The 26,838-nt window shown below is 46.2% G+C and overlaps 1 protein-coding gene across 17 annotated transcripts in view; it reads left to right on the top strand.

Moving 5' to 3' along the window:
• Itpr1 (inositol 1,4,5-trisphosphate receptor type 1) overlaps positions 1-26,838 on the top strand; it is a 307,630-nt gene that overhangs the window by 91,782 nt on the left and 189,010 nt on the right. For all 17 annotated transcript variants that reach the window (XM_076841084.1, XM_076841099.1, XM_076841098.1 and 14 more), the window contains one exon: positions 23,382-23,497. In XM_076841084.1, the coding sequence (XP_076697199.1) occupies positions 23,382-23,497 (116 nt within the window). The remainder of the gene's footprint in view (positions 1-23,381; positions 23,498-26,838) is intronic.

The following is a 26,838-nucleotide window of genomic DNA, read 5'->3' as shown; positions in this document are numbered from 1 at the left end:
GCCTCATGTGGCTCAGAACTCCAGGAGGCATCATTTACTCAAGAGATCCTTGTCGGGTCAGGCTGCAGTCGTCCTCCGTAATCACTGCACAGGTTTCCACCCTGGTGGGCCGTGACCCCTTCCTGGTTTGCTCCTTCCACCCCCTGGTGGATTTATCTTGCAACTCTTCCTTAATAAGGTACCTGTATGTGAATCTTTGTTCCAGGATCCCCTTCTGCAGGATGTAACCCGAGATAGAGGTTCATTTTTATCTCAGGTAGGTGAAGTCCAGGTCTAGTGTGGCAGCTGCATGGTTAGCAAGAGCTGGGCCTCTGTCTCTTTCTTACCTCCTGTCCTTAGGGTGTGTACCTATCCTCAGATTGTCTCTGTATCATCAGATGGCTACTCTAGCTCCAGCCATCATGTCCACATTCCAGGAAAGAAGAAAGGGCACAAGCATCCCCTGTCTACTGAAAGGGCCTCCTTTCCAACCCTCGACCAAAAGCCTCTCCCCACTGGCCACCTGGCCACTGGTCCCTGTACAAGGGATTGTGAAATGTGTGCAGTTCTGTGTTTTTGAATCTGGACCCGTGACCATCTCCATGATAAAGTGGACTGGTGGTGAGGAAAAGAGGGGACCGGGCACTGAGTAAGTTGCCTCAGACGTCAGAATGGAAACAGATCACGGGTGGTGCTGCTCACAGGAGCCTGGGAGGGGTGGGGCAGGAGAGCAGAGGGGTCAGGGGTGTCCTCCTGCCTTCAGCCCTGACATGGAACCCCCGTCCCCGGGCTGCTCTTTCTCAGATGCATACCTTTGGGCTAATTGCTAAGCCTCAGTTTCCTCATCTGAAAACAGTGAGGGGAACCTAGCTCAAGAGGTACTTGTGAGGGTTCCTGGGGGCGATGTCATGCAGAACTCTCAGCCTAGGACCCGGTATAGCCTGTGGAATGTAGTTACTTGGGGCCATGTTATAAATGGGGGTTCAGGGGCATTTTTAAGGGCAGAGAAAGAAAAGATAGAGAAGATGCCTAAAAGTGAAGGTTGAGCCAGAGGGTAGGGGCTTGGGATTTGCAGGGGAGGGGGGGGGTGCCTCATGGGAAGCTGATGAAGAGGGTCCAAATGGTACTGAGATGGATCTGTAGGATCTAGGTCATCGATGACCTTTGAAAGAATTCTGGGTGCATGGCTGGGGCAGGATGTTCTTTTGAAACCAGAAAGACCAGGTATGCCTGGTTTCCCAGAAGAGGAGCTCTGTTCTGTTTGTTTTTCTTTGAGATTTGTTAAGTGTTTCCCTGTCCCACCACACCCGCCAGCAATAGCAGACGTTCAGTCCGGCTCCATTCTTGAACACCAGGGGCGTTGACCATATAGTGATCAGCCCAGTTACAGACGAGTGCTGTTCTGAAAAGGCCTCTGTTTCAGAAAGCTCCCAGATTGAAGTCGGTCGGTCTCTCTCAGGCAAGTATCTACAGTAAAATTCCTCTAGGAGCCAAGATGGAGGAAAAGTCCATTAGGGTTTGTTACGGCAGGCTCAGTGCAGTGCACACCTGTAATCCTAGCGACTCAGGAGGCTGAGGCGGGAGGATTGCAAGTGCAAGGCCAGCCTCAGCAATTTAGTGAGGCCCTAAGCAACTTAGGGACAATTCCCTGTCTCAAAAGTAAATTTTAAAAAAGGGCTGGGAGGTGCCCCAGTGATAAAGTGCCCCAGGGTTCAATCCCAATTCATATTATGCACATACATATCTACGTGAACAGTTTGCATGGAGGGTCTGCCTCGAGAGTGGAAAGCCAGGTCCTTATGCCAACTGATAAGGGCTTTCCATGAGTTTTGCTTTCCTGCTTCTCAAGTGTTAGTTTTTAGCAACATTTGTATCATCTTTGTTTGCAAATCTGGAACTTAGTAGCAGAGTGAAATAGTAGAAGTTTGTCATTCCCCGGAGAGGTCTTGTGTAGGAAGATTCTTGTTTACAGGAGCCAAGGTTGGGACCTGGGATTTATTTATGTTTTGAATGGCTTAGGAACTGCTCATAGATGGGACTTCCGGTGTCAGAACCAGGTGACCATCCTAATAAAGGTGTCAAGTGTTCCCTCGGTAGTTCGGTGTTGGGTGGATCCAAAGGCTGCTCCAGTGCGGGAACCCTTTTCCTAACGGTGATGATGATGGAAATCTGTCCCTTTCCTAAAACCCCAGGCAGCTTCTTGTGATCAGAAATGCTCCTGAGCTGCCTGTCTCCCCACAGTCACCTTCCCCGGGTACACAGGTCAGTGCGGAAGCCCAGGGAACTTGTTACACAGCTGTCCCTCTCCAGCCGACTAGGAAGGGGTGTAATTTACATTATGACACATTGATTTTATGTTGTTTCTCTGGGTCAATAAAATTGCACAAGGTTTCAGAGGCTAATCTCTTCAGTGTGTTGAGAAGTCAGTGGGGACTTTGTGGCTTAGGGCGTGTGGCATCCAGCAAACATGAGTTAGGAGTGCAGAGCAGTAAGCCGGTTGGTGACTCGGGGAGCGCTGGCTGGGTGGACCTGAAGGTTGAGCGCATGGCCTGTCTCGGGGATCCCCTCTCCTCCAGCCACTGCCGCTGCCTGAAATGGGAAATCGCCCAGCTTCTGCAGGGTGGCAGTTAAAGTGGACGACAGTCCATTCAGAACATCCTGCAGACGCACCGTCCGAGAGCCGGGCTGTACCGAAGTCCGCCAGGTGGCAGATTTTGCTTTAGATAGTGTTATGTTTTAGAAGAAGCTGCGGTGAGTTCAGTGTGTGTATTGGTGCAGAGAGCAGTGAGGGAAGTTCTGTGGGCTTGGGGTACACGTGGTGTTAATGGTGTCACTGGAGCCACCATGGAACTCCTCACATAGTAGAGAGATGAGGCATTAACCCTGGGCCATTTATAAAGAATGGGCAGACCTGTCCTGTGGTAGTTGCCAAGCTGGAGGGGTGACTTCCAGCTGGTGTCACCAAGGAAAGAGGGCATTTAGCTTTGATTGTGAAGGAGACCGGGCAACGGGGGCCTGTGATAGTCAGCCTTCCGTTACTGCGACTCATACCCAAGAGAACCCTGTTATGAAGAGGAAAGGTTTATTGGGGCTTACCATTTTGAAGGTTTCAGGCCACGATCAGTTGGCCCTTTTGCTTTTGGGTCTGTGGCAGGGCAGCGCCAGGTGGTGGGAGCTTACGGCAGAGCTGAGGAACTTGCAGATAGATGCGCCATCAGCATACATGCTGTCACCTGGACTCGTCCACACAGCGTGATTGTAAGGTCCATTGAGGTGTCCTGAGTATCAATAATCCAGTCCCCCCGCCCCTTCCCCCCACAAAAAAAACCTGTTGTGTGCTTCGTCTGGGACACCTTGGCACCTGGCTTCTGGTCCACACAGCCATTCACTGTGCACAGTGGGTTAGAATCCATGTTGAGGATTTCCAAGATCTCTCAGTAATTCAAAGAAGATGCCAACACTCAGATTTTATTTGGAGTGCCTGCCTACTGTCTTTTGGACCTGGAATGTTCCCAGGCTTGGTGCTGTTGAGAGGTGGGGAGGACTTCTGACCACTGGAGACGTGCCCTCAAAGGGGATGATGGAACTGTGGTCTCTTGCATTTCTTTTTTTCCCCCATTCCCAGCCAGGAGATGAACAGGTGTCCTCCAGCATGTGTTCCCACCATGATAGGGTCAGGTTCAAAAATCAAAGGGTTCAACCAGTCAAGGACTGAAACCTCCAAAACTGTGACCCCAAATAAACCTTTTCTCTTCATAACATGATTATCTCCGATATCTGTTGTTGTAATGGAAAACTGACTCACACACTATCTCAGTCTCTTTTCTGCTGATACAACAGGTGGCCACAGACTGAGTAATTTATAAAGAAATTTATTCCTCATAGTTCCAAAGGCTGTGAATTGCAAGAATCTGGTGCAGGTATGGCAAAAGCCATAACTTAGCAGAACAGCAAGCAAGCCTGTGTGAGAGAGAATCTTGGACCGGACTCATTATTATTATTTTTTCTTTTATAGTTGTAGATGGACAGCATGTGTTTTTTGTTTATTTTTTATGTGGTGCTGAGGATCGAACCCAGTGCTTCACACATGCTATGCAAGTGCTCGGCCACTGAGCTACAGCCCCAGCCAATGACTCATTCTTTTTATTGGGAATCTATTCCTGAGATAACAGCATGGTATTAGTTCATTCATGTGGATGGAGATGTCATGACCTATCACTTTTTAAAGGTTCTATCTTTTTTATTATTATTTTTTAGTAATTAGACACAATACTTTTATTTTATGTATTTATTTTACGTGGTGCTGAGGATTGAACCCAGGGCCCTGTGCGTGCTAGGTGTAGTGCTAGGTAGGGTTCTACCTCTTCGTACCATCACATTGTCTACCAAACTTCAACAAGAATTTTGGAGGGAACACTCCAACCATAATAATGACCTTATTGGGGAGCATGTGGGTGGGCTCTTTGAAGGGCCACAGGTTAAGCTCAGAAAGAATACCATCTCTTTGGACCTGCCTTTTTTTTTTTTTTTTTTAAAGAGGAATTTAAAGAGCTCTAATTTTTAGCTCCTAAGTTGAGAACACCTTCCTGGCATTCATCAAATATATATGAGTGTTTGAGTCTTCCACCTAAGATGATAGTCTGTGGACTGTTGAGGCATTTCAGGGAGATCCTGCTGTGAAGCGTGGTGTCTTGGAATGTAAAGTTAATGAGGGTGGACTTCATTAACTATTCCTTGGAAGGACATCAAGATTGGGTCCTAAGAGCTTAGTCCTGTGGTTGTCCCTCTAAGATTGATTTGCTTTCCAAGAATGAGCCCGGTAGACCTCGCTGGCCCTCACAGCTCAGGAATGGAGACAGGAAGATCCGAGTACCACTTCACTTCCTAACTGTGTGGCGTAGAGCACTTGGAACCACATCATGATTTTTGTGGTCCTCAGGGAAAGCAGTGCAGTGTTGCAAGTTGTATTTGTTCCTGGAAGAGAATTTGATCAAAGGTAACTTTAGCAAACACAGTCTCTGGTTGATTGCTGGAAAAGTCATTCACAGGAAGAGTGGCCTAGAAACATCATGGATGTCAGTCTTATCCGCCAGCTGGACTTACTTTGAAGACCTTTCTTCTTCTTCTTGTCTTTGAAAACCTGGATTTTCCAGATCTTCCACCTCACGTTCTTACAGTGCATAGGGGTATTTTGTTATTGCATATTATGTTTAATTTTCAGAGGAATTATACTAATTTTACATTTTCAAGTGTCCTTAATTTATACGTGTAGGCTTCCTTAGTTTCTAGAAGCTAACTTTTTTAGTAGTAAGAATTGATCCCAAGGCCATGCTAAGCTAGGGGCTGCCACTGAGTTATACCCCAAGCCCTAGAATATTTTTTAAAGTTAATGATGGAGAAAATTCTCTTGTGGTGTTGGTGGTTGCACGTTGGGTAGTTTGGATGGAAGAAGTTGACTTTCCTAAGTTGATTTTTAAGATAGGTGCCAAAATAAAGGAGTGCAAAAATGTTCTTTTGTGGCAATTTATGTTGGGACAACTGAATTTCCACAAAGAAATAAAAAAAACTTTTGTGATTCCAGGGATTCTGTCAAGAAAGGCATGACACAACTCCCAGGAGCGGAGAAAATATTTGTAAATCAGTTTTTTGATGAGGGATTAGTATTCAGAATATATAAAGAGTTCTCATCATTCAACAATAAAAAGACAAATAACTCAGTTTTAAAATAGGGAAAGGTGTGAATTAATATTTCTTCAAAGAATTTCTATAGATGATCAATAAAGGTCCATTAACGACTAAAAAACAAACAAACAATGAGAAATCACTAGAGTAGCTGTAATTAAAAAGACAAGACTAATAATAAGTATTGATGAGGGGCTGGGGATGTGGCTCAAGCGGTAGCGTGCTCGCCTGGCATGCATGCGGCCCGGGTTCGATCCTCAGCACCACATACAAACAAAGATGTTGTGTCCGCCGATAACTAAAAAAAAAATACTAAAATTCTCTCTCCCTCTCTCTTTAAAAAAAAAAAAAATAAGTATTGATGAGAATGTAGAGAAATACATTGCTGGTGGGATTGTAAAATAATACAACAACTTTGTAAAACATATTGACAGTTGCTGAAAAGGTCAAACATACAGTATCCCTACAACCCAGCACTTACTCTCCTAGGTGTATACCCAAGAGAACAAAAAACTTATATATGCATAAAGACTCATATTTGAATGTTTATAGCAGCAAACTGATAATTGGATAAACAAAATGTGGTATAGCAACATAATGGAATATTATTCTGTGTTGAAAAGGAGTGAGGTACTGATACATGCTACAACAAGGATGAACCGTGCAAACATTATGCCTAGTGAAAGCAGCCCGTTGCAAAAGGCTACGTATTTCATGATTCCATTTACATGAGATGCTCAGAATCTGTAGAGGCAGAAAGTAGATTACTAGTTGCTAGAGTCTGAGGGGAGCGGAGAATGGGGAAAGACTAATAATAGGCATAGGGTTTGGGGGTGGTGATGCAGACATTCTGGAACTGGATTGTAGTCACAGTGGTACCAACTATGCATTTTCTAAAAACTGCTAACTTATGCTCCGAGTTTTGTTGAAGGTGAAGGAAATTTCAATGAAAATGGCTACATGTAAAACGTTCATGTTTACTGGTCACACAACATGTTCAACAAGACATAAAATAATAAAGGGTCAATTTTTTGCTACAAAACAAGTAAAAGGAGAGGTAAAAGGGAAATAGGGCAAGGCCTGCTTTTCGGATGTCAGTTTTTGAGTGCACCTGAGGCTATATTTTAGGGGGGCCATACATCCACTTAACAAAGGATCATCGAAGGCCAAGGTGCCGGCGAGGCCTCGAGGGACCCAGTGATGAACAAGCCCCAGGATCTGGGCTTTTGGAGTTGAGGAGGAAGAAGCCCCAGGACACTGTGGGTGATGCCTCTGTGGATCCTCGGAGAGACATGAGCTGAGAAAGAAGTTCCAAGTGGGTTTCTAGGAGAGATGCTTGTGTGTCTCCTGCATTTGGGGACAGGTTTATGACAAGAGCTAACCAGCCGTGTTGACAAGCAGAGCAAACTTGGCGTCAGTGGGCCTGAGCAGGGAATCCACGATTTCTCCACTGACCACATGGGGGCCATGTGAACCAGCTGGTGTGGGGGTCGCCGTGGATGGAGGTGGTGTGGGAACTTCAGGGCTGAGGAGGGACTGGCTGCCACCGCCAGAGCATATGTCTTTCCCCTGCATAGTGCAGAGAAGGGACCTCTGGCAATGCCGGGCCAGTCTCCAAGATGCCTGTTTAAGTGCCAGCGAGAGCAGGTGGATCCTGTGAGTCTTTGGATGGGATGCCCTGTTAATGACACACTCTTCTCTGAAGTGTTCTAGCTGAATTTTCCCATGAGGGAACTCTGGACAAACCCAAATGAGAAGCATTCTATTAAAATAAAATAAAGTCCAGGAATAGGGGCGAAAACCTTCCCAACCAAATGCATTTTAAAGCAACAGCAAAGGATGGAAGGCAAAGATGATTTCTCATAATGTCACCTAAGTCTTTCGTGGTTTACAGACCCATTATGTAGATAGAGTGCTGTGCTCTTCAAAAATGTCACAGCCCTAAAAGACAGAAAACTGCTATGGAAAGATCACAACCAAATGCAGTACTGTCCGAGGTTGGATTCTAACCCAGGGGTGGAGGAGAGCTCTAGAAAGGACACTGTGGGGTCAAATGACAAATTAGGAATATGAACCATAAACAAGATCAAATTATGCCATAAGTGTTCCATGGGCTGAAGTTGGTAAGTGTGGCCAGGTCCTTGAATATGCACGTTCTTACCAAATGGACACTGAAATAAGGACATGATATATACACCTTGCTTTCAGATGGCTCAAGAAATTATTTTGTGTGTGTGTAGTAGAAATATTTGAAAATTGGGAATGGAACCATCATTTGACCCAGCCATCCCTCTCCTCAGTTTATACCCAAAGGACTTAAAAACAGCATACTACAGGGACACAGCCACATCAATGTTTAGAGCAGCACAATTCACAATACCTAAATTGTGGAACCAACTTAGATGCCTTCAACAGATGAATCGATTAAAAAAAATGTGACATATATATACAATGGAATATTACTCAGCAATAAAAGAGAATAAAATCATGGCATTTTCAGGTAAATGGATGGAGTTAGAGAAGATAATGCCAAGTAAAGTTAGCTAATCCCCAAAAACCAAATGCTGAATGTTTTCTCTGATATAAGGAGGCTGATTCATAGTGGGGTAGGGAGGGGGGAGCATGGGAGGAATAGATGAACTCTAGAAAGGGCAGAGGGGTTAGAGGGGAAGGGAGGGGGCATAGGGTTATTAATGATGGTGGAATGTGATGGACATCATTATCCAAAGTACAGGTATGAAGACAGGAATTGGTGTGAATATACTTTGTATATCACCAGAGATATGAAAACTTGTGCTCTATCTGTGTAATAAGAATTGTAATGCATTCCACTGCTGTCATATGTAAATTAAAAAAAAAAAAAGCAAGTGGGTAAGAACTGTGACTCAGGGCATGGGGCCATCCAAATACTGTTAGTCTCCTAGCTTTTCTATAAGTTTCCAATCATTTCCAAATAAAAACCCGAGAAAGAGTGCCCACAAGTGAAGAAGTCAGCTTGGAGCCTCCGTCCTTGAGGCCGGGAGCGTGGGGCCAGCTTGCTCCTGCAGCCTGTCCTGCTCTGCTTGTGGTCACCTCTCTCATCCTCTGCATCCTCTCAGTTGGGACCAGAAAGTGCAGGTGGTCCCAAGGAGAGGGGCGGGTATGGGGCAGACAGGAGAGGAGGGGTGGGGACAGAACCTCAGGTGCTGGCGGCTCTGGTCTCTCCCGGGTCTGGGTACTTGTAGTTTCTGCCTTGATCTTTGCAGTTACTCCTGTGACCAGAGGCTTGACCCACTTTTCTTTGTTCTTTTATCCAGGAACAGGGGAAAGAACTTTCCCCACTGAATATGTTTTACAGTAACAGGGGAAGGTGGGAGACAGAGATGTTTTGTCACTGTCACCTAAGCAGTCTTGAATGGTTGACAGACCCATTACATGGACACATTCTAAGGCGCTCCTAGCATAAAGGCACTTTGAGGTGCTGGGGGGAGAAACGGTGGGCACTTTGGGGTGGGGCCAGGGGGTAGAGGGCAAGTCAGCCTTCCCTGGGGGACTGAGCTTTGAGGTGAACTTAGCGAAGGATAGATGGAGAGTGTCCTTGGTGGGTGTGGCAGCGACACTGGCCGAGGCGTTGGCATGGAGTATGATTTCTGGCACAGGAGGAGGACAGCTTGGTAAAGGACCAGAAGACTGCTGTTAGGGCCTATTTGTGAGCTGTGTGACTTTGGAAGAGCCGAGTAGGGGATTCATGGGGGTCGGGGCATTTTAAAGAAATGGAACTGGAGACGTGGATGAGTCAAATGAAGACCCTTGTGTTCCTGACTGAATTTCTTCTGACAGTGGACAGTAGTTAACATTTGACCCATTGTATCGCTTTGTGTCCCACTCCTGATACACTTTTTTTTAAATTGGTGTTTTATGGTTGTGCATGACAGTGGGACTTACTGTTACATATTTGTGCATGCACACAATGTAACCATAGAACTTGGCCAAATCTCTTCCCTAGCACTACTCCCCACCCTCCTCTCCCCTGGTCCCTTTCCCATACTGATCTCCCTTTGATTTTGATTAGACACCCCCTGCCCGCCTAACTTTGCATTTTCCTCTCTAGCTTCCACATATGAGAGAAAACGTACCACCCTGACCTTCTGAGTTTGGCTTATTTTGCTTAACACAATGGTCTCAAGTTCCCACCATTTTCCTGCAAATGACATACTTTCATTTTTCTTTATGATTGTATAAGACTCCATTGTGGTGTGCATACCACATTTTCTTTATCTGTGGATAGACCCCTGGGCTGGTTCCATCGTGTGGCTATTGTGAAATGGTGCTGCTGTGAACATGTTCGCTTCTATGTCTGGACAGCACTTGGGGGTCCACCGCGATGGCTGGCAGTGACATGTGTCTGTTAAAGCCTTGCTACCCAAGTTGAACCCTAGACTAGAGGTTTTGGTATTACCTGGAACCGGCTGGAAATTAGAATCTCAGGCGTCTCCCAGGCCTTCTGAATCAGCCTGCATTTTAACAAGATCCTCAAATGATCTGTCATTTGAGAAGTGCTGTTTTTAGAATTGAGTTATCCTGTAGGTGACTGTTGCTCAGAGCAGCGTGGTTAGAGGGTACCTGCACTAGAGTCACCTAGATGACTTGTTAAAAACGAGGATTTCCTAGGGTCATTCTTACCACCCAGACATCTGTATTTTGGTAAAATCTCCTGCAAATTATGATCGACTCCCAGGTCTGAGCTTGGCGGCTGTGATATGGAATCGTGAAGAAGTGGTTTCTAATTGAAATCATCGGGAAAGGTCATGGGGCCCTTGTTCATGTCCCCCCCATCTCCAGATCAGTGCATTAGGATCTTGGAGGGAGGGGCTGCAGCATGGTATTCGGTTAAGGACTCCCCCATGTGACTGTCTGGAGCAGACAGGATCAACAGTCACAGCCCTGCAGGATTTTAGGCAGGAAGTCAGTTTTGGAGGGATAATTTCAGCCATCAGGTAGAATCCTGAGGATAGCCAGCAAAGACCTTTTGAGACACGATTTAAAAGCAGCTATGTGCACTTTGCCACTCTTTTTTGTTTCTCAGTGGGGTTTTCTCATCTTTTTTTTTTTTTTTTTTTGGCATTGGTTCACAAAATGAATGGGGAGGAAGATTTAATCCTGTGATTCTGAAAGGGGATGATTTTAGCCTCCAGAGGACATTTGGCAAAATCTGCAGTGACTCTGGATTGTTAACTGGAGGTGGGTCACTACAGACCACTTACCTGGGAAGCCCGAGGATGCTGCTCAGCATCTCATAGTTGCTCTTGTGTTGCTTTATGAAGATACCTGAGGCTGGGTAACTTACAAAGTAAGAGGTTTATTTGGTTCATGATTCATGTTCCTGAAGGGTCAAGGCTGCTTGCAGAAGGGAACTAGGAAGTGAGAGGCCGGGGAGAAGCTATAACCACCTTCTCCAGCAGAACTGTACCCGTCCTCTCCTTCCAGACAACATGGATCCGTTCATGAGCTTGGAGCCCCATAACCCCATCACTTCCCATTAAGCCCCACCCATTAAAGGTTCTGCCACCTCAGCACCCCCACACTGGGGCCGAGTTTCTGATACACAGACCTTTAGGGGACAAACTGTATCATATATCACATGATAGCAGTATCCTACAGTGTATGGGGGCAGTTCTTCACAGCCAAGAATTACAGATGATGCTGGGGATGTAAATGTCGGCATTGGGACAGCTTGTGCTAATCCAAGCACCTCGTGGAGGGTGGGAATCATTCCTGAAGTGCCTTCCTGGAGAATCTTGAGGATAATGAGCCACTATTAGGAGTGTGAATGCGAAGTATCTTTCAGGTAGGCGTTCTGGGGAGAGAGAAGGCTTGACAGTCATTCTTTTTTGGCAGATACATTGACTTAGAAAGGCAGTTTGGTGGTGGGCTGTGTTTGCAAGGATAAAAATAAAATGTAAGCAAATGAAACATAGGTCATGAAATAAATTAAGAAAGTGACTTTTCTCTTTTTTTTTGAGATACATACATGATGTCTTGGAGTGGTTCCTGATTTTTTTAAATTAGTCCTTTTTTCGTTGTTGTTGCATTTAGGGTTGGTAAAGGCTCTATTTGTGATGAATCTGTTCCATTGAGGGGAGGATTAATATGTAGAAATGTCAAAAATATGTGAGGGAATGTCTCTGCTCACACCTGGCAGGGGCTGGCTGGGAAATGCTGGGATGGCGGGGAAGGAACGAGGTGCTCAGGGTTGGGTCACCAGGTCTTTAGTGGAGCAGGAACCAGAGGAACAGAGGAGAACGGGTGGGCAGTGTCTTCCTGTGGTCCTTTGTGTTTGTCTGTGGAGAAATGGGTCCAAACCAGCAATGGCAGCTCAGCCCAGCCACCATGTTGCCTTGACCCGCACGTGGAGAACTGGAGGGAAAGATGATGCTGTGGTCCAATAGCGTGCACGGTGCAGGTGTGGGAGGAACAAGGACCTGCAGGTGGGTCGGACTCCACCTTTCCATGTCTAGACAGGGCTGCCACGTGAAAGAGGAAGTGCATTCTTCAGCGCTGTGCTGGCTACCGTACAACCCGTTTCTCTGACTTCTCATCCTTTGTATAGTGCCCATTCCTCTTCCTGCCCTGTCCAATGGCTTGTCCAGTAGATCCTGCAAAGCTCATGTCAGCAGTCTCCCACATCTCCACGTGTGGTGGGTTAGGTGCGCCTCTGGGCTCAAACACCCTGGGATTACCGATTAGCCCCTCTGTCCCCCTGTGATTGTTAGGCACCAGATTTCACTGACTCTGACTCCCCAGCACACGGGCACTCGATCTGTGTTTGTGGAATGAGGGAGAAATCAAAATTCTTGGGAGGGAAGCAGCCCCCTTTCCTTTGTGTAGTGCGACTTGCTGATGGGAAAGTGCTCTTCCAGGAGGGTCTCCAGATGTCCAAGCCTGGCAGCTTATGCAACCCCCATCCTGCCTCCTGCTCCAGGCCTCCCGAGTGCACTTGTGTGGAAGGGACCTATCCTCAGAGGTTCTCAGGGCTGTGAGATTTGAAATAGTGAGGGCAGTGGACGGGGGCTGTCATGTGCCTGAAACTCTGAGAGGTGCTGGGGATGTGCTGACCACTCTTTGGATCCTCAGCACCTTCCACACAGCAAGAGTTTTCAACCCAAGGTCACAGTAGTGTTCACTGTGTGCAGGTCTGATGTACAGCCAGGCATCTCCTCTGACTTTCCCTGCATTCCTGTCTGTCAGACTTTTACAGGACGGATCCACCCAGCCCAGTTCTCTTTCCTAGAATATGCTAGTTTTCAAGTGGAAGGCCACCCCTCCCCCACTTGGTGTTAAATCAGGACTCAAAGAAAAAAATAAACTTTAATCAGCTTTGAACGAACTCAGTGAATACTTTTTGCTTAGTTTTTGTAAAAAACTAAAAAAGGAAAGAAATTATACTCAAAAGTAAATTTCAAAGGTGATTTTAAAAACATGCTATTATGCAAACATTTAAGCCCCTAGGCAGGTTGGAGAGGATGGTAATATAATGAATCTGCATGTTCTTATGCCCACCTTTGACAGTAACCTGCCTGTGCTTGTGTTGATTTTTCTATATCCCCCCCTAATTATTTTGAAGCAGATATCAGAATATCATTTCATTGAGGATTACCTTTTCCAGCCATTGCCTTTAAAGTATAAAGCCCTTTGCAAAGAACAGGGAATCTGCAGAAAGCCCCCTCGGGCACAGTCCCTCTGGGCACTAGCAGTTGGGCCAGTGTCCTGTGATGGAGGCCACGGGGGGACTGATGAACCCCCACCCCAAACCCTGTTAGAACAGAGTATGCTTTTCTAGAGATGGAAATCGGACCCTCTTAACCTTTTCCACAAGGGAAAGATTGGTTTTTCATTGTCAGCAAAATCATGCTTCTTTTCATGAGAACATGAAAGGTATTTCATTTCCTCTCTGATTAAGGTATTTCACACATGTGTGCGTGCATGCCTACTTATATGTTACTGCGAGTAACAGCTGCGGCGTGTTACTCGATGGAATTTTATATTTGTAGATCGCACCGTAAGACCCCTGCCCAGGTGGAGAACATTTCCAGTTCCCCAGAAAGCACTTTTCAAGAATTCCGACCTCATCCCTGAACAAAGGGCACCACTCTTTGGATGCCATCAGTGAGTTTTGTCTCTTCTTGAAACTTTTAAAAGTGGATTCATTGAGTACAAATGGATTCTTTGTTTGCTTTGGCATCTTTCACTCAAATAATATGGGTGGTATTTACTCATGTCTTGTGAAACCATCTTTGTTTTCTGAGGCAGCGTTTTCCAGTGGTGCAGTGCCACATGAATCTGCCGCTTGTATACCCATTCGGTCACTGCAGCCGTATTTATTGAATGTTTCCTCTGCACTGAGGTCTGTTTGAAGGGCTTTAAGGGAAGTAGTTAATTTAGTCTTCTAAGTTAATGAGTGAGTTGGCCATTGTGATTATTCCCTTTATGGGCAAGAACCTAAAACTTCGATTTAATAATTGTTCCTGAGATCATACAGCTGACACACGTCGGAGCTGGTTTAGACCCTTCGGCTGGTTCCAGGCCAGCATAATCTTTAGCACCTGCCCATCTGGGTCTCTCCGTTGCATGGTGTGGAACGTGAGCTTGCGTATCCTCAGTTGGATCCTAGGGACCTGCAGACCCAAGGAGTGGTCTGTCCTTTAGAGGGAGACACACAGACACAGAAAGGTCTGGCTGCCCAGGCCAGGTTGCTCAGGCTGCGGCTGGAACTTGTGTGTGCAGATTCCCTGTCTCATCTTTTTGGCATTCTCTTTGGTGATGGTAAAAGCCTTTGTTTATTTCATTGCCAGCAGAGTCAAATAGGGTCAAATATTTTCTATCACTCTGCAGATTGCCCTAGGATTTTTCTTTAGGGTTGGGGGGGAACCGGGGATTGAATTTGGGGGTACTTAACCACTAAGTCACACCCCCAGCCCTTTTTATGTTTTATTTAGAGATAGGATCTCACTGTGTTGCTTAGGGCCTCCCTAAGTTGCTGAATCTGGCTTTGAACTTGCAATCCTCCTGCCTCAGCCTCCCGAGCTGCTGAGATTACAGGTATGTGCCACCATGCCTGGCTTTCCTAGGATTTTTTTATTTCAAATAGTAGCAACTAGCAGAAGCCCCAAAAGGAAACTGTGGCAGGATATTGGGTAACTCAGTAGGGAGGCTGGGAGCCAGGCCCTAGTGCTGAGGGTGGTGGTGTTGTGCAGCCAGGTGAATGCTTAGGAACCCTTTGAAAGGGGTGCTATCCTGCTCTCAGTGACCTCTGATCCCTCCAGATGCTACTACCCTCACTGCCCCTGGCCAAGTCACCCCGTGTCCACAAGTGGTCTCTCACTGGCCCTGGAACTCTGTAGCTATCTCTGCAGGCACAGAGGCTGGGGAGGAAAGTCTGATTGTCCCAGTGTAAGCAGTGTCTATGTTTAGGCTGTTGGTTGGAAGCCACTTCTGGCCCCTGCTGTTTCCTACAGCAGAAAGGGGAGCTGCCTTGCCAGCTGATCGGTGGCTGGGCTAGAGCCGATCCTTGTTCCATAATCCTTGCAAATAGGTAAATCAAAATGTAATTGCCTGAGCCAGAGGAGGTCAGAAAGGAAGTCGCTTCCCACGTTTCCAGTTCATAAGTGCCTGTGAGCCATGGTCCCGCACAGGAAAGGTGATAACCGTGGGTGTTGTCAGCTTGGGGATTCTATTCAGAAAAAGCCTTCGCTCCTCTCAAGTGGAAAAAGATTACTGCATCACCCTTTGTCTCTTAAAAACAATGTTTATGTTTTTTGCAGAAGGTAATGGAAGGTTTCTTTGGCAATCGCAATCGGTAAATGTCACTTAACTTCAAAAAGCTTTTGTCACGTCTTGGAAACAGGGTTAGGGTGCCGTACAGACACAGGGGGGGGGGGTGACAGGCTTCCGCTCACTGTGACTGGAGTGGAGTAGAGCGCTTGCTCTGGAGGCGCCTGTTGAAGTAGGGGTGGGTTCTTCCCTCGCTCACTGCCACTTCAGACTGCCTTTCCCCTGGTGCCTTTATCCACCCGTCCACTGTCCCCGTGTGCACTGAGCACCCCCGGGCATAGAAGGGCAAGAGAGTAGGCAAGTCCTGACCTTGTGAGACTGAGAGTGGTTGAGACAGAGTTCAAGCAGGATTATCTCATTATGTCCCGTTCATTGGTTTGGAGGGAGTGAATCACCTGAGTGGGGAAGGATGCCCCTGTTTCTCGATGTTGCATGTCAGTCATGTCGTCTTCTGTAATTTTTGTTCCATCAACTATGTCCTTTTCAAAATAGGCAAGCTGTGAACAATCAGCACTGAAATGCTTCATATTTATAGCTTACATATACTTAACATATACTATATGTATGTAATACAGGTATATGATACATTATTTATACATGTAACACATCATGTATCAATATGTAACTGTAAAGCATTTACACATTATATTATATATCATAAATGTGTAATCATATTACATTTAATATATATTACATATGTATTATATATATTTTTATATATATACAATTAAGTGTAATATCACATTTATATTATAATATATTACAACATATTTATATGTATCAGTTATGATATTACAACAATATATATTATATTTGTATATACACAAATTAAATGTAATATGTATTAAGTATATAACAGCATATTTATAAACATTTGTAAATTAAATGTTATATATCTATACACTATAGACTACAGATACATATGTAAATATATACACATAATTCATATATTATATGTAAATTATACATATATTGTGCATGTATTATAGTAATATGTGAATTATACATATGATTATATATTATATAGGCTATGTATAATGTGTAAATATATAACCAAAATTTAGTCATGTTTATATATTATATATAATACACATTATGTTTATATTATTTTAATGCGTGTTTATATTTCCCTTGAAACGGAATTTATATGTGCTGACTGAAGAATTTTTAAATAGTGGCAACTTGTTGATTTCTTTAAAAAATTTTTTTAGTCGTATTTGGACACAAGACCTTTATTTTATTCGTCTATTCTGTGTGGTGGTGAGGATCGAACCCAGGGCTCACACAGAGCAGACCAGTGCTCCACCACTGAGCCTCTGTTGATTCCTTTTTGGTCCTGTGATGTTTCAAAGAGTTGAAATTCTGGAGAGAGGACACTGTTGGAGGGCTTCCACTCCCGTGGTGGGTGGGGCAGGAGGCGGGTGGTGAGAGAAGGAACGGTGTGGTCGCCCTGAAGGAGGGACGGTGGCCGAGGCTGGCTGGGCACAGAGATGCACTTTGTGTACCCTGGTGGGGTCCTGGGATTGATGGTCAGGGATGCTGTGTGAATGCAGCTGTCACCTGATGTCCTATCCAGGGCAATTAGAGCCGGGTGCCTCTCTTTCCCACTCTATGCTCCTACACAGGGTGTGCGAGCCCGAGGCCTGTGGAAGAATTTCTTAGGAATGTGCACCCAGTAGCAGAATTCATGGCCTGGTACATCCGAGGCCATGTATCTTCCTTCTCTGACTCGAGCCAGCTTGCTCTCCATAGCGGCTGCCCCACGTCTGTGTACCCATCAACAGTCTTCTCTGTGCTGAGACTTGGATCTCAGTCCATTTGTGCTGCTGCAGCACAATGTCACAGACTGGGTGACTCTGTTCCTAATGAACAGAAGCGTATTGACTGACAGTTCTGGAGGCTGGAAGTGTCTGGTGAGGACCTGACCCTTGCTGCCAAGATGGCACCTTGAGCGTGGCACCCCAAAGGGGAGCCGCTGTTCCCCACATGGCAGGACAGTCCGTGATCAAGAGCCCACTTGCCAACCCCTTTTATTTGGGCATTAAATCCATCCTCATGGCCTCACCACTTTCCAAGGGCCCCAGGTATCAAGGCCATTCTATTGTCGGTGGTTGTGAGTTTTGTAGGAGTCGGACATTTAGAGGGTGGCGTCTGTCGTCACAAAGTAATGTCTCAGTAAAAACTGAAGAACAGGCGAGTACCAGAAGGCAGTTTAAAAATTTAAATATTGTCAATGAGACATGCACATCCTTTAAAAAGTCTGGAGAATGGGTGTACATTTACTAGGTACCAGGTTTGCTATTGGGGTGATGAAAGTATTTTGGAAGTTGACAGAGGTGATGGTCACACAACATTGCAAATGTGTTAAATGGTTGATTTTATGTAACATGAGAGTCACCCCCAAAAGGTCAAAACTCGGCAAAATACAGAATAAAAGTAACAGGCCTATGCCCCACCCCTCACCCCTTCCCACTTCCAAGGATCACCACTTTGAATATTTTAACATTCCTTCTAGCATTTACCACTGTAGTTCTAGATGGGGAGTGTCCCTGGATGTCTGTAGATTAATCTATTTTAAATATCATTTGGCGGTTTACTATTATAATAGATGAGCTTGGCTCTGGGACTCTGTCTCCTCTTCACCCTCCCCCTTTTTTTTTTCTCGCACTAAACTAATACTCAGTCTTCATATTTTTATGACTATGTAAATATGGTTCACCATTGAGCACGGGATTTTAATATGCAACTCTCCCCTGGAGTGAATAATAATCTTATTTTTCTTTCTTTGCATAGCGTGTTTGCAGCATTTGCTGAGTCTTCTCTCTAAAAGCCTTAGTATATTTTCCATGTGGCACTAGATCCCATGACCTGCCCCCCCCTTACCGTGGTCCTCTGTCCCTGAAGACATTTTTACCTGTGCTCCAGGTTGTGACATCGAGAGGCCCTGCCCAGCATCATCGTGAGACTTCCCTCAATTGTGACATTGGTGACCAGAATTTAGCCTCCTGTCTCTGCCGCAGAGCAGGACTAGGCCAGGGCCACCTCTTTGATGACCAAAGGACTGAAGAAATGTCTTCTCTGTGTTTGGTGGAGGGCGGCCTTTAGCTGCTTCCTGACTGTAGACTCGACTTGATTCTTCTCCCACATGAGGTCACCCGTTGAACACATCTTAGAATTCCAAGTGGAGAATTAACTTCATTCAGTTCTGGGGAGTTAGTGAGGTTTTTGTTTTGTTTTTTCCTACCTAGGAGAGTCATCTCCTCTGGTTCCAGGAAATTTTCTTATATTTTTCTTTAATTTCTACTGTCAAACTTGTGATCCCCCTGCCTCAGCCTCCTGATCTTTTGGGGGGCGGAGAGTACCCAGCCAGAGTACTTAACTGGGGGGTACCAAGGGTCCTTAACTGCTGAGCCAAACCCTCCATCCTTTTTATTTTATATTTTGAGATAGGGCCTTGCTAATTGCTGAGGCTGGCTTTGAACTTGCGATGCCCCTGCCTTAGTCTCCTGAGTCGCTGGGATCACGGGTGTGCACCACCGTGCCTGGCCCCCTGGCACCTTTTGATACCCGGCTGTTCTGTGTTTTCGGCCTGTCTCTGGATGGTTGGCCTGGTCCTCAGTCAGCATGAATGCTTTATGAGCAGCGCCAACTGAGCAGAGCCAAAATGAAACGATTGGCTTCTGTTGCTCTCCCCGACCCTGCTCCTCCCCAGCCTTCCCTTCCTTGCTGGGCGCCATCAGCGATGAGAAAGCTTCCTTGGAAACATGAGCCAGAGCAAGTCCGTCCTTTGCTTAGAATCCTTGAGTGGCATCCCTCTGCTTTGAATGACTCAGATGGCTTCCCAGGCCTGCACACCCTGCGTGAGGCTTTATCCACCTGCTTCTGCAGCCACAGCTTTCCCTCATTATCCTCCAGCCCCAATTTTCTATTCTTTTGCCACTGTCAGGTTTTATTCCCCCCAGCCCAGGGCCTTTGCATTTGCTGTTCTCTCTACCTGGAAGGCTTTGCCCCCAGGTTTTTCTCTAGGCTGACTTCTCCTTGCCGTTCTTCAGCTCTGCATTCAGTCCCAGATGCCTCCCCTAGTACCCCTGCTGTGGGCTGCCTCCACCCCAGGCATACTGTGTCCAGAGATGGTTCTTGCTTCTGCAGAACTTTGAACCTGCCCCAATTCAGCTCGTCTATTGGACTCGTGTGTGTGTGTCACTAGGATTGTGTTAAGAAGTTTGTGCGACAGGTTCAGTGTTCTACCTTGAGCATCCAGGACTGAGCTTGCACACACGAGGCACTTCGATAATCAGAAATCAAATCTATGAAGAGAATCCTGGAAGCTGAGAGCCAGAACTGGCTCCAGAGGACCTGTCTGCCATTGCTTCAGGGGCCCCAGGGATCATGAGTTCAGCACCTTGGTTGGGTTCCTGCTGTCTGCCTAACCCCTGAGACCCTGGCCCCAGGAACCTGGGCTCAGGAGTGCAGAGTGGTAGAGATAGAGAGGATGGTGTGGAGATGCAGGGTTCACCGTGGGCAGCCTTCAATCTCTGAGAGATTCAGACCTGGATGCCTCTCAAGGGCTGCTGACATTCTGTGACCTTGCCTCCCTTCTGTTCCATCCCAGGGGGCTCGAGGCACACTGTGGCTCCTCTTGCTCTCATCTGCTCCTCACTGTACACACCAGTCCCTATTTGATAGTTAACTCCTTTCTCAGCTAGGAGAGTTCTAGAATGCAACTTTCACCATGTCTGATTGCCTGTGTCCCCTTGAACATGCAGCCCGGCCCCTCTATTCAGCTGAATTCTATCTGCTCACTGAATGCGGCATACGCTAAAGCTTCAGAACATTCCAAAGTAGTTTCTTGAAAGCTAAGTTTAGTTTATTCCTCAAAGGCCCCAAAATAACACCTGTCACATAAGATTTCCTTTGTGGCATTTTTTAGGGATGAGACCAAATCACAGTGTGCACGCTCACACACATACATGTACCCGTTCACCTTCTTCCACAAAGATATTATATGTAGACTTCTGGATTTCCTCTTTTTGTGCATTTCTATATCTACTGCACTATTAGGACCCAGCCAAACTTTTAATTTTGCCCCGCTGTACCATCCAAATAGCAAAGGGCAACATGGAGCAGCTGAATTGCAGGATTTCGGAAGGTTACTTTAACATTACATTTGAATTGCTTAATTTAATTTTCACTTTGAATCTGTTGCTAAGCAACCAGGAAGACAGGGCAAAATCAGCAAGGCTAATTTGGTTCTGTTACTAGTATGTTAGCATCTCTTATATTTACATAGACAGTTGGTTGTAAATACACTTTAGCCAATGCAGGTCTCTGTTCTGTTCAAGGAAAATAGTTCGTGCAGAAGCTATAGAGAGGCTTTGTTTGGATTGACAGTGCTTTCAATCTACTCGCTCACCTTAAGGGACCCAGGAGTTACCTGAAGTTCTGCACTTGTATTGTCACCCGTTGTTAAGCAAGGGGCCCAGCTTGGGAGTGACATGCAAAGTTGGAAAGTAGTGCTTCCTGGACCATGTTCCCCTCACCCTTGTAGATCCAGCCTGCCTCTTCCCCAAATCCACTTAAGTCAATTTTTTTTTTTCATTGTTGGAATGCAGAGCAGTTAGTTATGAGTCTGAGAATATGTTAGAAGGGGAAAAATAGGTCATTGTATTCTCCATGTCTTACTATTGATGAAGGTTGACATCGTTAGCTCCATTTGGTCCACAAGGTAAGGTATATGTCAAATGACAGGGCTGGCGACATCTTTTAAACAAAGACATCTAGTTATTAAAGAAGTTATCCCGGTCCAGTCCAGATGACACCCTGGGCCCTGTGTCAAAGATGGGACATTCGATTCTGGCCAGTGGTCTCATGGTTTGTGCTTATTATGGACGTTCATACTCATCGGGTTGGTAGAAAATCTCTGTAGTCAAGTTGCCACTGAGACAGTAAATGACCTGTGGTTTTCAGAAGAGACGGAGGGAGCAGCCCGTCTTTTAAACTGTTTTTTCTGCCATATCCTTTGTTTTCCCAAGAACTAGCCAGTATCTTTCATATGCATTGAAAATTACTTGGAGTAGATGGATCAGATTTCTGATAAAGATGAATATCAGCGTTCCTATATTTTATGACTGCCCTGACTAGGTAGAGATCCTGAGTTGATGAAGGAGACGATAGCCTTAGAGAAAGTACCTTTTGCTGCTACATTAGGTGCTGTTTCACTGTTTTCCTGAACACTGTTGAGAATTTGGTCCCGGAGCACGTGGTTAACAGTTCATTGATCATGACTGGAAGGAGGAGCCATCTGGAGTAGAAGGAAAGTCTTAGTGTTGACGAACTTGACAGCAAATGGATTTCTCTAATTCTGAGATATTTACTTGGCTGGAACAATAGCTAGGTATTAACCTGTGAAAGGTCCTCAAGGGCAATCTTTCATAATGAGCAGAGAAGTCCTGTGGGTAGTTCTGACCTGTTTTCAAGGTGCAGTTTTTCCAAATCTGAGTATTTGCTTGAAATTTATTAATTTTACTCTACAAATACTTAACCATTTAAAAACCCAGGATGTCAAAATGTAAGCTCTTCAGGAGGCAGGTGTCAATTTTGGATATTAGTTTCCTCGGGAAATTATTTCTGGACGTATTTTTGTTGTGCTTTGTTTTATTCTGTACTGGGATTGAGCCAGAGCCTCATGCATGCTGAGTATTGATGGACCACTGGGCTAAACCCCCAACCCACTGTTTTTTTTGTTTTTGTTTTTGTTTTAAATCTCCATCCCAAATTTGGGTGAACATAGTCCTCAACTTTGTGTATGTGTGTGTGAATGTGTGTATGTACTTTTAAAGCTACATATCCATATTATTGCACACATTATAAAAATAGTGAGGCAGAGTGGGGTTCACCATGGTGATTTGCAAGACCACATGCCCATTGATACTTCACACACATGATTTAAGAAGGATAGAGTTCGTCATTAAAGACAGGGTCTTAAATGGTGATTTTTAATTTCTGGGTGACTTCTATTTAGATCTGATTAGATCATCATTATTTTTACCTTTTGAGTGGCTGCAGAAAACTGGACTCAGTTCTGCTTTTTCTTGTTTCTTGGGCTTGTACCCCTCCTATCTTTGATGTTTTACTGTTTTTAAAAAATATATTTTTTAGTTGTCAATGGACCTTTATTTTATCAATTTGTATGCATTGCTGAGGATGGAACCCAGGGCCTCACACATGCTAGGCAAGCACTTTACCACTGAGCCACCACCCCAGCCCTGATGTTTCGCTTTCTTCACATAAATCTTTGGAAGCCACTGGTCCGTGTTGCAGGGGTTGGCTGTGCTGCCTAAGACACTGTACAAAGTCACATGAGCCCAGGCACCCTGAGCAGAAGCACATCAGGATATTGATAATGAGGGTCAGCAAGGGCACACGCTGTCTCGAGGGAGGTGTTTTTGCTCTGCACCCCAGGGGTCCTCTTAACCTGACACTCTCCCCAGGAGGCCTAGGCCAAGTGAAGCTGTTACTGTTGCATTCTTTAAAATCTAGGGGCACCAAAGAGACTGGTTTGTGCAGTGAGGATTGGCTGTCCTTCTGTTTTTCCACTACAAAGTGAAGCAGATTGGGGGGGGGGGGGCTGGTTATTAACAACTCTGGATTTGGACATGGAGCCCAGCTGTGCCAGTGGCTCTGTGACAAGGGATGATTGACTTCCGCTCTGTGAACCTCAGTTTCCTAATCTGTAACCTCACACTGTGGTGGTGAGAATTTAAAAGAGAGCTATGTAGAGGGGTTTTTCAGCATTCCTGAAGGGCAGCATAGGTGATGATACCCTACGTCAGTGCAGGTGGGAAGCCTGGGTCCTTGGGTCACCTCTGGGCCTCCATGGTAACCATTGCCCTTTGTCACTTTGCTCCTAGACTGCCTCTTCAAGCTGTGTCCTATGAATCGCTACTCGGCCCAGAAGCAGTTCTGGAAAGCCGCCAAGCCAGGGGCCAACAGCACAACCGACGCGGTGCTGCTAAACAAACTGCACGTAGGTATCGGGATGGCTGCAGGCCATGGCGGGCTGTGGGCAGTGGTGACCTTGACCGGTCCCTGGGTGGTGCCCGAGCATGAGGGCTGGCACCTGGCTCAACCCTCCTCTCCAGCTGCTGGCTTTCTTATGCTCCTTTGTTAAAGGGGTGCGAGGGAGAGGACCCCAAGGAGAGGCTCATTGTAGCCCTCTTGAGAAGTCTGGGAGCCACTCTGTCCCCAGCCATCCCCTTTCATGGGCAGCTTTGGACAGCAGAATGGCTACCAGAACAAGATCATGAATGCGATCTTGAGCAAGTCTCACAGCTATTTTCCAACTCTGTACCTTATCTGTAAACTGGGGATGATGGTAATGTATGCCTCAGGAGGATGACCTGAGGATTATAGGGAAAGTGACATAAAAGGCACATGAATGATGCTTACTAAACTCTGGCTTTTATCATTATATTTATTCAATTTGTCACCTAAGCAATGTGCTTATGCCACTGCTGATGTGCTGTGTGACCACAGCAAGTTTCTGTAACTCTCTAAGCCTGTTTCTCTTGACATGATTCCTTTAGTACCCGGCGCTCAGAGGGTAATCTGTGTGGAAGTTTTAGATGTTTTAGAAGGTGGGTCAGATGGACATCCATTATTGTAGTGTTGAAATTGCCACCCAGCTCCTGCTTGTCATCTGCCATCATGTTCTTCTCCACGTCCCGTGGTCTTCCTAATGTGCTTCAATCCCTGGTTGTCCATCCCTGCCCAGGAAGTAACCAGCATGCGGCATTTTGCTTGTTGCTGTGTGTTCCTTGTGCCTACAGCATAGTAACGCATAGTAGGCCTTCAAATAGGTGACTGAACAGTGGTGATGCGCCTCACTAGAGTAGCCGTGAGCACCAAGGTCCTTACCTTGCCAGGTCCCCCAGGTCCGCCTGCCCTGTTTGTGACTTGATGGGACAGTGGCCTAGCCAGCGGCGTTCACTAAGGTAGGGGCTGGGTGGAGGTTTGTCCTCTTCATTCAGCACCTGCTGTCTCACGAGGCGGTCATCCAGGAGAGGTGAGAGCCTAGGTTTCTAGGCTCAGTAAGCTGAAGTCCCTGCCTGAGGACATGCGTTGCACCAAAGATAAGTGCACACTTCTTGTGATTTGTAAGACCACATGCCCAGACCCTGCTTGACCCTCCAAAGCTTCTGAACTGCCCTCCAGCCAGACTTGATTGATTTGAACCCAGGGATGCTGAACCACTGAGCCCCATCCCCAGGCTCTTTTACTTTTTTAAGTTTTGAGACACAGCCTTGCTAAGTTGCTTAGGGCCTTGTTGAGTTGCTGACAGATGAGATTTAGTTCATTTTTTTTTCTTTTTTTGAGCACCCCAGGATAGTACCAGTCGCTTGACCTTCGCACCCACAGTGTGTCCTGTTGGGAGAAAGCGTCTCCTGGCTTTTCTCGAGCAGGGACCTTGCATCCTTCCTGACTCACTGTGCCTCTCATCTTGGCAAGTCACCCCCGCCAGTCTAAGATCTGTCCTGCCTGTTTTCCTCCCTGTTGATACCATCCCCAGTGCTGATCATAGGCTGTAGTTATTTTTAGTCATTTTTTAATTATCTGTCACTCATTAGAACACCAGCTCTACAAGGTCAGGGGCATCGTCTGTCTGTCTTGTGCACGGTCACTTCCCTGTTTGTGACTTGATAGGACAGTGCCTGGCGCGTACTCAGAGCTTTGGAAACAGTTATTGAGTGGGTGAGCACTGTGCTGGGTGCTGGTGACAGAATAGTGACAGTCTCAGCCCTCTAGGAGCTCCTTAGAGAAGAAGGGGTTAAGGGGTGAGCTGCGGGTGTAGCTCTGTGGTAGAGCACCGGCCGAGGAGACACCAGGTCCCGGGCCCCAACCCCAGCCCCAAAGCGGGGAAATCAGGTAATGACAGTGTGACAGAGGCCATTCTGCAGGGCAGACCACCTGAGGGAGGGAAAGCACACAGAAAGGGTACCATAGTCTGGCTTTGCTGGATGAGGAGGTGCGGTTCAGTGGTCAGGGAGGGCTTCCTAGGGGGACAGGGAAGGGACTCATGAACCTGAGCCTGAGGTGACTGTGGGAGTGAGAGGGGAGAAGAAGACACGGGGGGGTGCGACCCAGGAGACTGGACACTGCTCTGCATGCTTCAAGAACAGCATCATCCTTATAGCAGTGATGGTATTTCGTGGACTTAATTTCCACACGCCCATTGCTCCCTATTCACAGCAAATAGATAGCATTATGAACTGTATCACAGATTCAGAAAGTTAAACTGTAAAAAATCAGTTATAGAGGACAAATAAAAGGAAAATAATAAATTGCATAAAAAGTTGGATACCTAATGCTCAGGACAACAATTCTAGAAGACATGAGGGAATCTGGCCCTGCGTCTATTTCTGCACGCTGTAGGTACCCAGTCCTAGTTATGTAGAAAGCATGTTACCTGTGTTGTGATTTTTCCAAAAGGGCCGGCAGCTCTCAGAAGCACTACGAAGAATGCAAAGTGACATTTTCCTTTGTCCAATAGTACTTGCCCTTTTGTAATATCTATTAACAGTGTTAATCAAACCACACAAAATTTTATCTTTGTGTAAAGTGGAGTGAGGTGCTAGATTAAGACGGTCACAGACACCTTTTAACTTAAGTGAATGTCCAGCCAGCCCTGCACTTAAACGGCATGAGTGGCAATTCCTTGGATAGATCTGAGCCTCGGCTGGCCTCTGATGGCAGACAGCATGCCTGGCTTCTGTTGTAGGAGTAGCATCCTTCTCCTCTTGCAGTCCTTGTCCCCGTGCAGAGTCCCCCTGAAGTCTATGCTAGGAATGTGGGTAGGGAAGGGTCCTTGCATGTCACTTAGGAGAGAGCTGTTGGGTGTGGGGGGCATCTCTGTAGAAGGTCTGCGTGTCTTGAGCTTTTGCTTCTCTAAAGATCGTTCTGTTCCACGAGGTCTCCTTCGTGTACCTCCAACTCTTTCTCTCCTACACTTTTTCAGCAGGGGGTGAAGATTCGTGTCCCTCTTGGCCAAGCAGGAGACCAGCGGGGAGAAAGGGGGTTGGATGGCAGTGTTGCCCACGGAGGGAGCCTGTGTGCGGGTCTGGAGGGGGCAGTTCTCTCTTCCCTGCGGTGACTATATGGGAACCAGGGGAGAGCCACACAGTGTCTTCTGCTTTTTCAAGAGAAGATAAGAATCCATGCTTTTACGTGTAAGACCTCCATTTAGAAAACATGTTGGCAGCTGATTCAATTAAAGCTGAAAATATGCACTCAACACCAATCCCAAAATGGCTCAAGGCCGAATGGGATGGTGGAGTCTCATTTGCCACCGGTGATTTTTTTTTTTTTTAA

This window comes from Callospermophilus lateralis, chromosome 20 (assembly GCF_048772815.1).
Source record: "Callospermophilus lateralis isolate mCalLat2 chromosome 20, mCalLat2.hap1, whole genome shotgun sequence".
NCBI lineage: Eukaryota > Metazoa > Chordata > Mammalia > Rodentia > Sciuridae > Callospermophilus > Callospermophilus lateralis.
This window is presented reverse-complemented; position numbering and strand designations above follow the sequence as displayed.